General features: G+C 39.2%; 1 protein-coding gene across 6 annotated transcripts in view; it reads right to left on the bottom strand.

The window, feature by feature from the left end:
• Positions 1–1,045: 1,045 nt before the first annotated feature.
• The window catches only part of RNASET2 (ribonuclease T2), a 28,216-nt gene continuing 12,791 nt past the window's right edge, over positions 1,046–16,470 (bottom strand). For all 6 annotated transcript variants that reach the window (XM_065834656.2, XM_065834653.2, XM_065834655.2 and 3 more), the window contains exons 4-10: positions 15,194–15,249; positions 14,218–14,275; positions 13,370–13,440; positions 9,277–9,390; positions 7,467–7,512; positions 7,182–7,256; positions 1,046–4,724 (exon numbers count right to left, since the gene is read on the bottom strand). In XM_065834656.2, coding sequence (XP_065690728.2) covers positions 4,545–4,724; positions 7,182–7,256; positions 7,467–7,512; positions 9,277–9,390; positions 13,370–13,440; positions 14,218–14,275; positions 15,194–15,249 — 600 coding nt within the window. In that variant the 3' untranslated portion in view covers positions 1,046–4,544. The remainder of the gene's footprint in view (positions 4,725–7,181; positions 7,257–7,466; positions 7,513–9,276; positions 9,391–13,369; positions 13,441–14,217; positions 14,276–15,193; positions 15,250–16,470) is intronic.

Raw genomic sequence — 16,470 nt, 5'->3', positions numbered from 1 at the left:
ATACTTACACACAGGAAGGGAAGGCGTGAAGTGAGCCTTGTGAAGGAAGCTGCCTATGAAGCAAAACTAAATTTACAAATACATACAACATCCTCATCATCAATTGCTCCATTCCTGGGAAAGTGACTTGCAAACTCCTGGTATTTTCCAACTGTATCATCAGTACCATCACCAGGCATCAATAACACTGTTAGCAGTGCCACTGATCTTCTATGGCCTTGGTTTGATGGTGCTGAGAGCCAGATCAAAGGAGAGCACAGCTGCGGGAAGCACAACCACACTAGAACTGAGGTGCCCAGATTCATGAACACATCCCTGTGAAAACCCCCCTTCTCCACTAGAAGAGCCAGCACCTGCTGCTTGTTGCTGTAGCTATCCAGGCTGCCCACATCTGTGGGACATGACTTGCCATGTACTGATCTCCCGTGTGGGAATTGCCATCCTGCCGCTGCTTTTTCCCTTCTGACAGCCAGTGGCTGGGGCCAGCAGCACAGCCCAGTGCTCACCAGCCGCTGAGGGTGCAGAGTGGGGACACAACAGAAGCCTGTGCTACCTCCATCTCAGCCCACAGAGGTGGCTTTGGCTGTCAGCTGGGCAACAGCAACCGGTCACTGCCCCCAATATGAACAGGAGTGATGGTGAAATGTCCCCTCAGACTCTCCCATCTCCTGTCCCTGGCTGCTGGTAGGGAGACAGATGTGGCCTTAAGCACAATGTGCATGCACATGGGTAGCTACCTAAAGAAACTGAGTAGAAGCTGCTTTTTTTCAAAATTGGCTGAATCTGGGCTCCTGTGCAGCTGAAAAAGTCCTAGGGCAGACCAGGAAGAAAGCAAGGGAATTACAGAGAAAACCTGCCTGTGGTCTGGGAAGAGGGGCTCTCCTTGGAAAGGGGACAGCCAGCCTGTGCCCTCACCGATATGCCAAGTGATGCTTATGCAGTTTGCATGAGAGAGCACACCAACACAGAGTATAAACAAGCCAAGTTCCTTTGTGGAGCTGACTATTGTTTTAAAGCACCAAGACTGCACAAACAACTCCCCTGCTGGGATTTACTTAATTTATTTAATGATGCAGAAAAGAATATAGTCCCCATCTTCCCCGGGCTGTGTGAATCTTCAAGGCTGATAGATTTTATTTTGCTTAAGAAAACAAGTGACACTTCAGAACTGAAGTGATTTTTAAGGCTCCCAATATGCCTTTGCTTACCTCTTGTATTTCACTTGTGTTAATACAGCTCTTGAAATTACATACATTCTGATGGAAAGCAATTGCCAAGGCTGGTAACTGTCTGAGCCATTGCTGGAGAGAACGTAAAGGGCTGGATGTGATCCTGATCTGAAGTAGTGTTATCATTCATTCATCTGCTCTCCTGGTTGCCCACATCCAGACATAGTCCTTAAAGCATCGCTTCAATGTATCACTTAAGACTTCTCTGCATAAAAACCAGTCAGCTTTTAAAAGACATTTGCCTATTCATAGAAGCTGGGAAGGCGAGATTGTCAAAAACCAAGCAACGGCAGTCATATATAGTGTTTTGTTGCTACTACTCATCAATTAATCATAGCAAATTAAAATATTTAATGTCTAATAATATAGCCAAAATCAAAAGAATGTAGGTGAGGTTTTGTTAAGGCAAATGCAGTACCTCAGGTGTATCCCTTTAAGCAGGACCTCAGAGTCTGTAACATTATTTTTAGTCAACCTTGACTTAATATTCATCAGCCATTTTCTACTGGGCAGCAGGTTGCTCAGCATGCTGCTGCCTTTGCTGTCTTGTCTCCCTCCCTTCTTCTCTTTTCAGATTACACCAGTTTTCTCAAAGTTTTAAAATTTATCAGCTCCTCCACATTTCTTGCATTTGAAAATGAGGCTGAAAAACACCTGGAAGCCACACTATCTACTCCACTGCAGCGGTTGGTTGTTTCTGACTCCTGTCTGCCTCCGCTGAGTCTCTCTTTGGCAAGAGTCAGCTTTGCCTTTGAGCCTCACACCATGAAGACTCTTAGTGCCTGTGGCACTTCTTGTAAAGTACGTATCTGCAGTTGTTGGCTTTGCTTAAATTAATGCATTACACTTGAACTGAAAGGAACCCATACAGTATACTTTGTTTCCCTAAGCATCACTCAGCATTATAAAAAGAAAATATAACTTATAGTGCAATTAGAAACAAACAAACAAGCAAGCAGGCTATTGATTTGAGCTTCCATTAAGCATATGTCTGTGCAAGTCTCAAAGCCACTGTTGCTTCCAACTTCGAGTTTTTCTTCTAATTGTGAAGAGGACCAAGGAAACAAAACAACTGCAGAAAAACAGGCAAACCCAACACTCACTCATTTGGCAGTACAGCACTGTGGGTTTCACAGGATTTTTAACAGTGCACCTGCTCATCCAAGGTGGCAAAATTTATAGGCAGATTTTGGGAAACCCAGTGTTCTAATTAAGGACTGTGTTCATTACCAGACTGGTGACTGAAAAGCACTGAGCAAGATGTCTGAGACACATTCTGATAGTATTTACCAACCTCTGTTTCCACTTCCCTCACTGCTGATTAGCTTAACAAGCAAAAATATGGCACTGTGCTCAGAACTTTGGAAGGGAGAACAAGTGACTTCACAGAACAAAAAAAATCCAAACCATTAAAAAAATAGCACAATTTTGAGGAAAAGGTGAGTCTTTAAAAAAAAAAAGAAGTCTGATGGGAATTGCAAATTAACATTCACTCTAAGTTGTTTTCACGCTATGTAGTCCACCCAAATCCTATGCACCATCTAAGTACTATTTGAAAGAGCTGGAGAGAGAGTTTAAAAAAGTACATGAGCCTTGGGCTGCTCCTTTGCAGATAAATGTTTTCTTTAGGCTAAGACAATTTTTGTAATTACAAGGAAAAAAAAAATATTACTGATCTCAAAAAGATTCCACAAAAAGACAAGTACGTTCTAGTCTTTTCATGCATTTTAATTCAGTCTCCCTACTTTTTCTTGCTTAGAAAAATATGGCAGAAATAGGGGAATGAAGAACTGTGATTTTTCTGGTCATGCCTCTGGTCATGTTCAACATGAACTGAACATGCCATGGCTAGTATAAAAACACTATATCTGATTACCATTAATATTCTAGTATAGTATTAGTATATTCCCTGCCTTGGGAAGGAAGACAAATTTTGAAAGAGAAGCCCTTGCTCTACTGAAATACAGATACAACAGAGTGTAGATCACACTAATTTCTTAGCTGTGAAAATAAATACATATCTGAGTTTCTAAGGAAAGGACTAAAAAACTGACAGCAAGGTAACACAGCCTTAAATGAAAGGTAGCAGAGAATCAGGGAAAGTAAAAAATTAGAGTAAATGTGAATGGTTTCTAAACCCCAAAAGACATAACAAATTTGTTCCTCACACCACATTTCATGTTTTCACAGTAATATTATTCTAACAGATGGTTCCTTGAGCCATAATTGTCTTAATTTTTGAAAGTCAATTTGAGACATATCAACACAGCACTGTGTAGAGGACATCATCCAAATTTGGTCCCCTTTAGAAACATCCAGCTTTGTGGCTATGTGCACTGTTGCTAACATTTGTACTTTTCACTGAAAATCCTGTAGTATTACTGTTTCACCTATAAAAAGCTGTTTCTTTGAACAAAGTGATTATGTGACAATCTCATTTTTAAATACAAGTGGAGTCACATTTGTGTAGTAATGCTAAATGTTTAAATACAACAAAAAAAATAGTAACATTTGTAGGGCCTGGCATTTTCCTATACTAGCAAGTAAATTCTAAGATTGGTTGTTCTTCAAGACTGTATGAAGCTACTCTAACAAAATCAAAGAATAGGTAAGGCTACAAATACAGTCTTTCTGGGGTCCTTTTAGCAGAAGTACCAAAATCTGGTGAAAGTTATTTCATTCACTAAGAAGTTATGCAAAAGTTGCCATCCTTGGTCCACCGTGATCTCTGAGTAAAGAAAGGTTTAATGCTTCAGAGGACGTGGCCTCTGTTCAGCACTTCTGGAGAGCAATGGGTATTATGTCTGGGAAAGAACCCCTGGATAGGTCTCTAAGTTCTTTTTGCTTACAGTATTTTTTTCTCAAGAAATTGTCATCTTGTCTAACAGAGACAAGCATCCTTTCAAAACAAAGAATTACTTAATTTCCCTGACTTGCTGGCCAAAACCAGTGTTTTACGTGGCAAACCTAACTGCAAGTGAAACTAAGAAGTCACAGTTCTCCTTTGAACATTGATTCAAACTATAAGCATGCCAAAAAGTCCAGGCAAAACTGTAAATCACATTCTGATCCTATCAATATCAAAGCAATAATTCAATACTTCAGCCTGTCTCATTAATATTACAATGTGGACCATTCTTCTTGAATGGTAAAAGAAGTGTGTTTTCCAGCAGAAATAATCACAGCATGCCTGCAATATACAGAGCTTTGTCATATTCCTAAGTCGAAACTGCCTTCCAAGGTATAATGTTTAAGGGTTTGTTTTTTGCTGCTGTTTAAAAAGTTTTTCAAACTCTTATGGCTTCATTTGTGATCCTAGACCTTTGAAGGATAATATGTTGGGAGGGTATCACTGCAGACAGACAACTCCTTGGTTCCAAGCTTCATAGCATGCTGCATTGGGTCAGATTCACCCTTCAGCGTTGTGCAGTTTCTCAGCTGAAATGCTTTGGTGAAGCAGAATTCCATCTGACCAATTGTTTGTGCTTTTTCACCCTAGAAACATGAGGGAAGAGATCAGAAGAAAATAAGGCAATATATCTGAAGAACTGATATAGCTATAGAATACAGTAGTGTTTATTTGTATATTTGCCACTTAAAAAATATGAAGGAGACAGGTACCAGAGGCATCCATTCTGAACACCTTACAGCACATCCTTCATGGAGCAAGCAGACAAGGAAACACATTCTAACAATGTAATTCAGTAACAATTTGGGGAATCTACCCAAATACTAAGTTTCATTATGGAATGCTGTGATACAGATTATTTTAGCATATACCAAATCTGCACAGTACACAGAAGCTGTTCACCTTAATGATGAGCACTGGCTGAACTCTGTGATATTGACAAGTATGCGTGACCCAAAAGCACCTTTCACCAACTCTTTTGTAGAATGACAGGAACTGAGGCAAAGAAAATTCTTGAAAAAGGAGAAAAGGAATTTGGTTTTATAATAGCTTTTACTGAAAAGAACACAGAAGTAAGCTGTCAAAAGTAGCAAAAATGTCACTTTCGGACTACAGGACAAACTAGGAAGAAAAATATTGGCCATGAATAAGGCAGGCAGGCATGGAAGCCTTTCATGTGGGTAGGAACATTATAAAAATATCTCCCAAAATGCTCAGGTGTGACGAAGTGCACATGGAAAAAAAATTGGGTTTGAAACCACTAAACAGGACAAAAATACATGTACAGGACAGAAGTAATTGTGGTGGAGCTTTTATGTTGTTTTGTTTTGGTGGGCTGTTTTGGTTTTTTTGACTCATCTTTTGGTTTGGTTTTTGGTCTTTTTTTTGTTGTTGGCAGGTTTTTTTTGTGGGTTTTTTGGTGTTTTTTAATTTCAAAGAACTCTAAGAACACAGCAAGAATGTAATATGTTTTAAGCAGCAAAGTATCCCCCAATGCACTTCAGGCATCAACGAGGCTTTGAATAGCTGGGGTGTACTTTTTCCTTTCTATTAGCTTCAGCTGTTAAGCACAGGAGACTCAAGCTGTATATTATTTTCACCTAATTTGAGCAGCATCCCAATTGTACTAAAAGTAATGGCAGAACTACAGCAAACAGAGCCAGAAGTTGGGGTTTGTGTTAGGTCTGTATTTCTTCAACATGAAGAGGCAGGTTAGTGTGCAACCCACATTCAACTCATATTCCCTTGTTGCTTAAAGTAACGTAAAAACATTTCAAAAATAATTGTAACCTAGAATTCTTTTTCACATGAAGAAACATCTGAGCATAAAAACCTCAGAGCACTACTAAAGCAAATGAGCTGACAACACACAAACTATTAAACTCCAACAGCAACTGTATCTTGGCAAGTTTTCATAAAATTGTCATCTGTGTATGGGCAATAACTCTGCCAAGTGTTTTGTAACAAACCACTTCTATCAAGCTGAGATAATAAGGAACCAGTAGTAAGAGAGAAAGCTATCTTGTGGCTATGTTTTTTTGGTTTATTTTTGAAAAAAACACCAGAGTAACCTAGCTGGAAAAGGAAGACCAGCTATGCAGCCTACACATGTAATTGTTTAGAACACTATGGTGACCTGTATTTTATGCTATATCACACCATCTCTGTGTACCACCTTCTTTACTGCATCATGATTCACAGTACAATTGTTGGCAAGGAAAAACTGAAAGAAATGGAAATTGTAGACACTGTTGGCTCAAAAGGAAAGACTATAGTTATCTTGAACCACAGTGAAGCTCAAAATGCCTTTCTGTACGTCTTTAGGTAGGGGGTTTTGAGAACAACCTTAGAGACAAGCCTCTGAGCTGCTGTATTTCTGAAGAATTCTGTCCACTGAGTAACTTCATGCAGAACACACAAGCTGTGCCCAGTGAAGGGAAGATGGCTGTTGACAGGCAGCACCCTTGTCAAGGCCAACAGTCACCAGCTCCATTCAGCTCACTCTCCTTCGCTCTAGCAATTTGCTATATGGCAATTAAACTTTGGTAGGAGCAGGGAAAAGTACTCAGCTACAGCAATTCCTCTGGTGTGGTGGTTGTAGCATTCATGGAAGAGATGCAGGTCCAAATCTTTTAACACGAAGAGACCTCTATAAACCCAGTGCTCCCACTTTCTAGGTAAGTGTACTAACAGTAAAGTTATTAGGTATAAAATGGACACCTCCTCCACTAGCAATATTTCTGCATTAAGTAAAGGTTGTGGCAATAGTAACTAACATAAGGTGAACTTAGTAGTGCCAGTGTGTTAGCAATGTTTTTATGAACTCAGCTCCAAGAATTGAGCAAAATCTAATCTGCAAAGAGGTTTATACACAAGGAACACCCAGACCTAAGTTTCACCATGCTGAAGATTTTTCACTCTAGTTTTGCTTTTGTTTTTTGATAAAGAAGTGCTCTTTTTGAATTTTTTTTTTTTGGTTGGTTGATATTTTGTGTTTCAATTTTTTGGGGTTATTGAATGTGTGTTTGTTGCAGGGTTTTTACCTCTTCTGGAGGAAGACATTGGATCTTTGGTGTTACGCCATAAAATTTTGTAAGAGCTTCCTTTATGTCAGTCATCTGAAAAATTAAAAAGCTTACATAAATTGATAAGTCACTAGCAAAGGTTCCAACAGCTCCCACACTTAAGTTCATTAAAACTTTTACATAAAGCACAACCTTAAGAACTACACAATGAAAGAGAGATCACTTATTCTCTAGAAATTACTTAACTCTTGCTGAAAAAAAGTGCATGCACATGATTTCGTTTTATAAAAGACTGCCACTTACCCGATAATAGGAACTGCTTGGTTTTATCCCAGCTTTCAGGAGACAGCTGAAACAAAGATAAAACATTTTTCCATGTTTCCTATATCCAGACATAACTGCATAATCATGAGTTAAACTGACAGTGAGAACCTGGCAAGCATTACAGCAATGAGGAGCAAGGGAAACTTGTCTTCCATCCTCTGCCAGGCCTAGGAAAAGTTCCCTTTTTCTGAAAGGCCACTTCCCATCTAGCTCAGCAGGGTCAGGAAGAACGCTTTCCCACGCCTTAAGAGCAGATGGGGGAGCTGAGTCTTTAGACACAGACTGGAGAAAGGGAAATACTACTGCTAGTTGCTAGACCTTCAGAATGTTTCACTGAGTGCCAGGTAGGGCACACAGTTTAATTGCCACTTCCCCCTGTCTCCATCCATGTCCCTGTGCCCTGGCCACCAGGAGGGGACAGAAATGGACTTGTGAAGCTGCTCTGGGCACCTTCATGTTCTAACACAGGGTGGGCTTGCTGGGGTGCAAGGCACACAGCACGCTCCTAGAGGGACATGGTGTGTGGATCTCAATCAACATCAACGTCAGGGCAAAAATGTTTCCTAGTGAATATGTTTTTTTGAAGAGGACAGATTGTTCACATAAGAAAAGCAAGGTTAACTCTCAAAAACCTCTAGCCTATATATCCCTTCCTTTAGATTGAGTCCTGAGGGAAAGCCACACTTCTAAGTTGACAACAAGACTTGGGACCCAGGAGGTGCTGAGTCTCTTAAGTCCCTGTTTCTTCTGTAAGGAGTGGGAATGTTCAACATCTTGCAGGATTTAATCCACAAGTGCTAATTATGCTCAGCCATTCTGAGGTCAGGTTCTGCACAGGGGAGATTAAACCCAGTTGACTAAAGGTCCAGCTGTTTGTCACAGTCAATTGAGAGTCGATATAAAGAAGTCAATAAAACAGATAATGTTCTGTCATTCTTACCGAAGCCTGCATAATGTCCTCTTTTTAATAATTTCCTTTTGGGAAACAATCTTTTAATCACTAAGTACTTTTTCTCATTCAAGTATAAATGAAGTACAATGAGAACATTATTCGTCTTTATTCTTTTCAGTAAAGATTAATTTTATTATGTTCATTTTTACAATGGAGATTATGCTCTGAGCAATTAATTTCAATGTGTTTCAGTCTGTATTCTTTTTCAGTGTTACACATGCTGATATAGAGTCACATAATTGGTCACTGTGCCATCTGTAAGATGTTTTAGTCACACCATCACAGTTACTTAGGCAATTGACTTATCAGACATTATGAATTTTAACACTACATAAGACATGTAGGACTGTGTCTTAAAAAATTTAAGTTTTACAAGACACCTACAAAAATAGGAAGTGGGATAGGAGAAAGACCTATTTCCTTCGTGCATACGCAAAGTGAATGAGACTTCATTGTTTGGGCAAGACACTCATAGAATATGAACAGGATTATATTTTTTTTTAATATGTGGGGTTTTTTGTCACTTGATTTAGAAGTTTAAAGGTACTACAGCTTTTGGTAGTGAGATATAGCTGATCCAGCTTCTCCAAATTTAACGGCTCACATTGTATAAAATGACGCTGTGAAGAATGCTGCTGGCTTACCAGACTCTGAAGTGACAAGACATGCTTCTCAGAGTAGATAACCCTTCTTCTGAACTCCAGTACTAAAGCTAATTTATACTAATATTAATTTCCCCTCTGCCATCAGATTTTTAGACTTTTATTTTTAGGCTAGATTTGAAACTTTGAGAAACTGTTTGAATTAAGAGGCAGACCACCAACTTAATTTATGTACCTGTTAAGATCAATGTGCCTGTAGAGTTCTAAAGCTTTACCAAAGTATTTCTTCTGAGAATTAAGAGCCTGAAGTGTGGTTGCACAAGTGCCATGTTTGTCCCACTCATGTTTCCTATAGGATGAAAGCAAAATTTAAGTTTTAGAAAACATTATTTTCATATATATGTGCTGTACAAGCTAGACAATATACTTCAACAAAGTATCTTAAAGTCTACGTGTGAAGTAGAACAATACACTCAAATAATATTGCACATACAAAAAGCAAAACCAAGAAAGATCATTCCCACCATTTCAAGTACAGCAACAGCTATAGGTTTTTTTTCATTTACCAAGAGATTTTGGACCTATCAGGAGAGTAATGAATGACAACTTTTCTTCAGAGAATATATGCATACATGTGTGTAAAACTAATGGTAAGCATTGTCTGTGTCTTTTAAAGGTTTCAGTAATACTTGTATTTAAATGTCCTGCTGTTTCCAGAAAGAAGGCAGAAATAGAGGGCCAAAGATCTGGTAGTGCTCAAGAAACGTATTCTTCCTAATATGGAACTGCCATTGGAGTGGTTTGATTCAGTTCACACTGGTCACAGGGCCCAGGCAATGGGGCTGTGGGGATCCCAAGCGAAAATACACCAAGCTACCCACAGACAGCGCCCACGCACCATCAGCTGCAGCAAGCCAAGAATACACCAGGCCCAAGTTTTTTAATCAGTCCTGTGAGTTTCCAGAATGGAGAACTCCTTTAAAGTCACTACAAAACAATTACTGAAACTTTAATATGATGCTCTTGACAGTGGTTTTGCAGCAGAGCAACATGAAAAAAAAAAAAAATTATGCAGACACAGCTAATCCTGACCATTCAACACAGGCACATGAAACTTCACCTTCACCTCTTCCATTTAAAGGCAAACTGAAGCAGTTAGGAAATAAAGGAGCTGCAGGTACCAGGGAAAAAAACAGAAACTGTTTAGAAATCGAAAGAATTAATGCCTCAGTGTTATTCACTGAGACACATTATCCTTCACCTAGACCACAATAAGACAAGATAATTCCACTTGAGCCTCAGCTCACAGCTGAGTGGCATGGGGATACAGAACACAGCTGCCTGTTTTGATCAATGCCACCTATCCTTCTGCACCTCTCATACCCAGCACACATGCTGCTTGTCAAGAACTTTGATGAACATTTTTTCCTCCTTGTAGGACACAAGTACTTTGTCAGGTACACAGGAGTGGGGCTTACAGCACTAGATTGGGTTCCACTATACAACTTGTCCTTCACCATCTTCTCTACGGTGTTATGAATAAATGTTACACTTGCAACCCTCAAAGCTAAGTCCCACAAATGAAGTCTTAAGGGGCTGCAGAAATGCAAAGTAACGAGACTGGTACAACACAGCCATGTGGAAAGGAAGCTGAACCTCAAAGAGATTTTGCTTCCTGTTAAATAAAACAAGGACAGAGTTCACACAACCACAAAGTCACACAGATGTCACTGTGAGGTACTACAGTGGGTCCGTGGATTCCCTGATGGAGGGCATGGGAACAGAAATTAGCCTTGAATATATTAAGGCCTACCCATGAGAAAGATGGGAGTAAAGCAGTATCCAGAGATATTAAGGTATACCCGTGAGAGAGAAGGGAGTAGAAAAGTAACATTGATGATAGCCAAATTAGCCAATGAGATGTTACTGCTGTAACTTGTAAACAATAGCGAAGAGACACTTGAATTGCTAAAACTGTATAAAAATGCACTTGTGGCAATAAATGGCATCTACTACTTTCATCCTGGAAGAACTTGGTCTATGTCGTTTGTCCGTGTCAATCGCGACATGTCACAGACAACATCAGGAGCATATCAGGTGGGTTCAAGGATTATAGAAACCACCCAGCTTGAAAACTAGTTGCTTATTTTTAGGGTAGAAACAAAGAAGCACAGCTGCAGGTGCTGCCCACAACATATAGAAGATTAGGGAAACCCAGCTGTCCCACAGACCATACCCTGGTTCCTTCTATATCACATATATATAAACTGATCCTGAAAGGAAGTATCTTCATCTAGAAATTTCTATTTGGTGCAGAACATTAACTACTGTTAAAGGAATGGTTTCAGTTAATAAATGTTGATATACAAAGCATCCATAATCCTTTGTCCTGTACTAAGGCAGTCTATCCTGTCCAATTCAAACTCTCGGGTGGCAATTGTCACAGTTCCTAAGTTAACGAGGTGGGCAGAGATGTGCAGTTATCTTTACAGAAGCACCTGCTAAAATCACCAGGAAGATTCCTTACCTGCCCTTTTAAGCCAGGGCCACAATTAGAGGTAAAGCCAGGAAGAAACATAATATACACTGATAGTAATCTAGGAAAAACCCCAATGTGATATTCAATATGCATTTTGTTTGTCACTGCTCATACTCTTTAACCAATTAAAATGGCTCTAGGCTACAGCGATGAAAACTGTAAATAGTCAGTTTTACTTTCAAATTCTTATTTCTGCTGTATCAGGATTTTACAACATAGGGATTTTTTTTTTCAAATTTTGAAGTACAGTATTTTAACTAAAGGGAGACATACAACGGGATCTTACTGGCTTTCAGTTGGCTTAAAACTTTGCATTTACAAAATTTGCAGTTAGACCTGCCAGTTACAGTGCACTTGTCAACTCACTGAAAGGAAGTGAATTACTCCGTCAACCAAAATATTAGTTACAGTGTTATACCCTGACTTTTGTATTGCTTTTACAATATTTCTAATTATATTTCCAGGTACTGAAAAAAGTCCTATTTCTTAGGCTTGAACTAAAAGGGGAAAGGTTTTGATCATATCTGTTCATACCTGCTGCCTACCAAAATACCTGTTAGTGGGTAAGGATTGGTATGCACCTTTTTTTATGAACAGGTATGCCAGGTGCTGGATTTGCAACGTATTTTTCTTATTCTAATTCCGAGAACAGTTTAAGGTGGCATAAATTATGTTACCACAGAAAGAAGCAGTCATGCTCTCCCTGGCACAGTGCAAGAAGAGAGGAGTGGAAAGTAGAAAAAGTGAGAACCACCACTTTGGACAGTTAAAGTTTAGGTTGCCATCAGACACTTATAGAACCGGTTTAAGACTCTGAGGACAAGCGTCTTCTGTAGAGCAAGAGAGATGCACATTCCCTTCAAAGCTTTTCCTTAGTGGCACAGGGAGGAAACAGTCATTCAATCCAAAGGAAAACTTACGGGCACTTATAGTTGACACATCTTTAAATGCTACTGCCTCTGGCTATGTCCTCTGATTCCTACCTGGTGTTACCACTTTCACTGAAGATCCGGAGGAACAAATTGCATATTCATAACTTGGCTGATGCAACTCAGGGCTCAGCAAATCAATTTGAATGGCCACTGATTTTAGCTAAAAATAATGCACTTGAACTGAAGCCTGTGAAAACTCTTTGGTCCACATATCTGATTATGCAGAAGCAAAGAGAAAAATGGAGAAGGAAGAGAGTACTGTTGTCAGGAGAGATCAAAATCTCCTTTTCCCTTCCCAGAAGCCAAGTAGATTGATATCTAAAATCCCCAGATCTAATTTTAGGCTGTTAGGAAAATAAGTAAAGAGAGAATTCTGCAGAGATGTGGCTAGGATGACCCAATGCATCCTATTTTTCCATTCCCTCCTCTGTGAGAAAGCTCAAATGGAACAGCCTCTGACAGCCAGCAACACAGTGAATCTAGCGAGGAAACGAGGCCTGCGAGTGGCTCTTGCAGTGAGCTGTGACATCCCGGGAGTGCTGCTGATATTCGGATTTCATGTGTCAACAGCAGCTGCTTCTCCTCCCTGGGAGCAAAGGGAGGAAACACACTCTCCCTCTCTCTTTCAGCACGTTTCATTTCTCCAAAACCTCTGCCATAGCCCTCTCTTCAACAGCTGCATTTGGCAGCTGCTCTGACAAGAAAACAGATTTATTTTGTGAGACTGACAAGGTACACTGCTTTCAATGGCCTCCTGGACACTGCTTCTCATGCATAACATCTCACCTGAAGAATCACTAACTCAGATTTTGAATGAAACAATACCCAAAATACTTCTTCGGTTTTTTTGTACTCACCAGAATTGAGTGCGATTCAGAGATGAATGAAGCACATCAGGCCAATAGTGTCTCATGTCTGACATAAGATCCTAAAAACACCACAATTAATAAAGGCACCTACAGGGGTGAAAAGCTATTTCTTACACAATCTACATACATTGATACACTTTCTAGAATAGAAGCCTCATCTTTAAACATCCCCAACTGAAACATTTACTCACAGAAAAAAGGTCTTTTTCCCCAATCATCTGAAAATGCTGTTGTCAGAGGTAATAGGTGGGTACAACTATCTAAATATCAATGTACCAATACCGCCTCAAAGTAAGATTTTCTTTCAACTGTCCCTGCAGAAGTGGTTCAATCATGTAGCTTTCCATATCTGTTGGTTCAAGCCTCCTATACCCATTTACAACACATCTGAATGAAATAAGGAAAAATTTTTTATTGAAAATAATAATAAAGAACTAATGGCTTGGGAGAGAACACACAGAAAAACCTACTCTGAACTCTTTTACTTTCAGTGTTCTGGTTTTGCAGTACAAAATGGAAGAGAGAACATGGACTGACTGTAACTTCTTTTTCACAGGCACTTTTTGCCACTGTGGCTTTTTTAAGAAGGATGTGGCTGAATGTGCCAAACCACGTATCAACAAAATCAAGCAGTAACAGCTGCTAATGATCACAAGCAATGCAACTTCAAGTAGTACCAGAAGCACCTAATGAATTTGTGGGGTTCTTAAAAGAACATACGACTCAGCAAACTTTAATATTGATACATTATAAACTACAGATTTTGCGTATAGCATGTGCAAAACTAATTGCACTCAGCTCTGATTGGTACAACTGTTTTTGTTTTAAATAAATACCTTAATCTCAGTGACATTGAAATGCCACGTCCTGTTACACTCTTCACCTTTGTCAGGCCTAGGGAAGCAAAATGATAGTGAAAACAAAATGTCTCCTAACTCACTAATGCTAACTAACAGCATCTATTTTATATCATTAGTCTGAATTTTAAATATGCAAGATTATAGCTAGAGGATTTATTTAAAAATGCAAGTAACTCATCAGCATCTACAGCATTTTATAAGTAAAAACTCAAGACATTAATTATGGTCAAAACATTTCCAATGCAGAGGCCCTTCTTTAAGCTCTCCAGTCCTTCCCACTCTCTGTGAAAGACATACTGGGGGAGTAAATTATATAGAAGGGTCTTGCATATGATGTCACTAATGACACTGACCTCCTGAACCACTGCACCAGGTGATGATTCTGCAAGTATCACCAAGACAGTCACTGGAAATGTAGACATAATGCTGTTCATCTTTCCAGGATGCATAGCTTAGCAAACTCCTGTACTGAATTTTTCCCTACATTTGTCAGGAAAACCTTTGAATTGCTACCACTAGCACCAATTCCAGTGAATTGATTCCTTTGAAGCAAATAAGTTTTTCCTGTACTTTTGCAGTATTTGTGCTCAGTTAAGATCCTTAAAGCCACAAGCAATCACATGACATTAAAAAACTCTGTGTACTCAGGGAGAAAAAAGGAGGGGCAATTACACTTCCCTTTCTTTTTGAGAACATAACTGATCTTATAGGAAGATTTATAAATAAAATGCTCATGTAGCAAGATTTCAGGAGTTCAGTGAGTCATGAGATACAGAAGTATATTTCAGTTTTATAAAAAAAAATAGGGTTTTCATTTCCAACAAAATGAGGGCTTTCATTTCAAGAATCATAAAACCAGACAGATTAAGCCCTCAAAGGAAGGCACTAAATATCCCGTTACAGAGCTCGATTTTCCTTTCCAGGCTGAACTACAATTATTCTATGACCATACCACAGTCCATGGATTGTCCAGTAGTCTGGAGGGTCTTGACAATCATTAGCACTCATCTGTGGAAAAAAAAATAATATTACAGAATATTTGTTATATGGGTCCAGGTATAATGGTTTAGAGGAAAACATAAAAGCCCATTCACTGGTGGTCCAAGGTTCTAGTGAGACATGAGAAGTTTTGCTTGCCCAAATCAGAAACTGGTGAACTCCAGTTACTTGAAGCTGTCATGTACTGTGCCACCTAGCAGAGATGAATTGGTATTATAATTTTGAAGGAGATCAAGTGACTATCAGGGGGCATCTTGAACAGACAGTGTAAAAAGAAGACAACAGGTTATGAGGTGACAGAAAGTAACCTGGCCCATGCTAAATGAATGGAGCTAAATATGCATTTATCATACTCCAAGTGGCAGCTCTCTTTTTCTCAGCATCAGATTGTTTCAAGGAGTATAAAGCCACTAAAGCAAAAATCATCAAAATAATCTATAATATGAGACAAGAACACAATCATCTTTCAGGATCCAGGAGTAGTTTTGTTGCTGTATTAAAAGGGAAAAGTACAAAGAGATGCAATAGGTTATTTATTCCAAGTGAAATTGTTAGAATATATATTTTAAAATATTTTGACTTGAGATACAAGGGAATGGAGAGAAGAAGAAAAACTATACACATTCCTACAACAACAAAAGAAAGCCCACAGTCAAAACTTTTGACAGTGGAAGAGAAATAGTCTACACAATTATTGCTTAAAGCAGAGTACATGTTCCTGAAGAAAACAAAACAAAAAAATTCCATATTTGCAAATCACACAATACTATTACTGTATTTTCCCTGATTATTCTGCTTAATAATTATGGCTCTCTTCAATACACACTTTTCGCCATTAAATAACAAGCTCCTCAGACTTTCCTTCTCCATAATAATAGCTTTCTTTTTTGGTTCTGCATCCAGTCTTAATTATGCCAGCATGCCTTTATGGGATGCCAGAGCAAGAGTAAAGCATAGACAAGAGCAGAGAGAGGGCTGTAATCCCACTAATTGCCTTTCACATGCCAGAGGCCAGTGGCAGCAAAACTGCAAACTCTGCAAGGCCTTCTAGTTCTCCGCCCATTTCCTTCCTCTCCTCTCTTGCCACCAGTAACAGAAGCAATTAAACCCAGCAATAGCTTTTTTCCTGAAGGGAATATTTTCAACAAACACACACTGCAAACACCTAAACAATATTGCTCCTGTCACGGCATAAGCTTTGTAGAGCTGAAAGGGTTCGGCTGTGTATCT

This window comes from Patagioenas fasciata, chromosome 3, assembly GCF_037038585.1.
Source record: "Patagioenas fasciata isolate bPatFas1 chromosome 3, bPatFas1.hap1, whole genome shotgun sequence".
Lineage (NCBI taxonomy): Eukaryota > Metazoa > Chordata > Aves > Columbiformes > Columbidae > Patagioenas > Patagioenas fasciata.
This window is presented reverse-complemented; position numbering and strand designations above follow the sequence as displayed.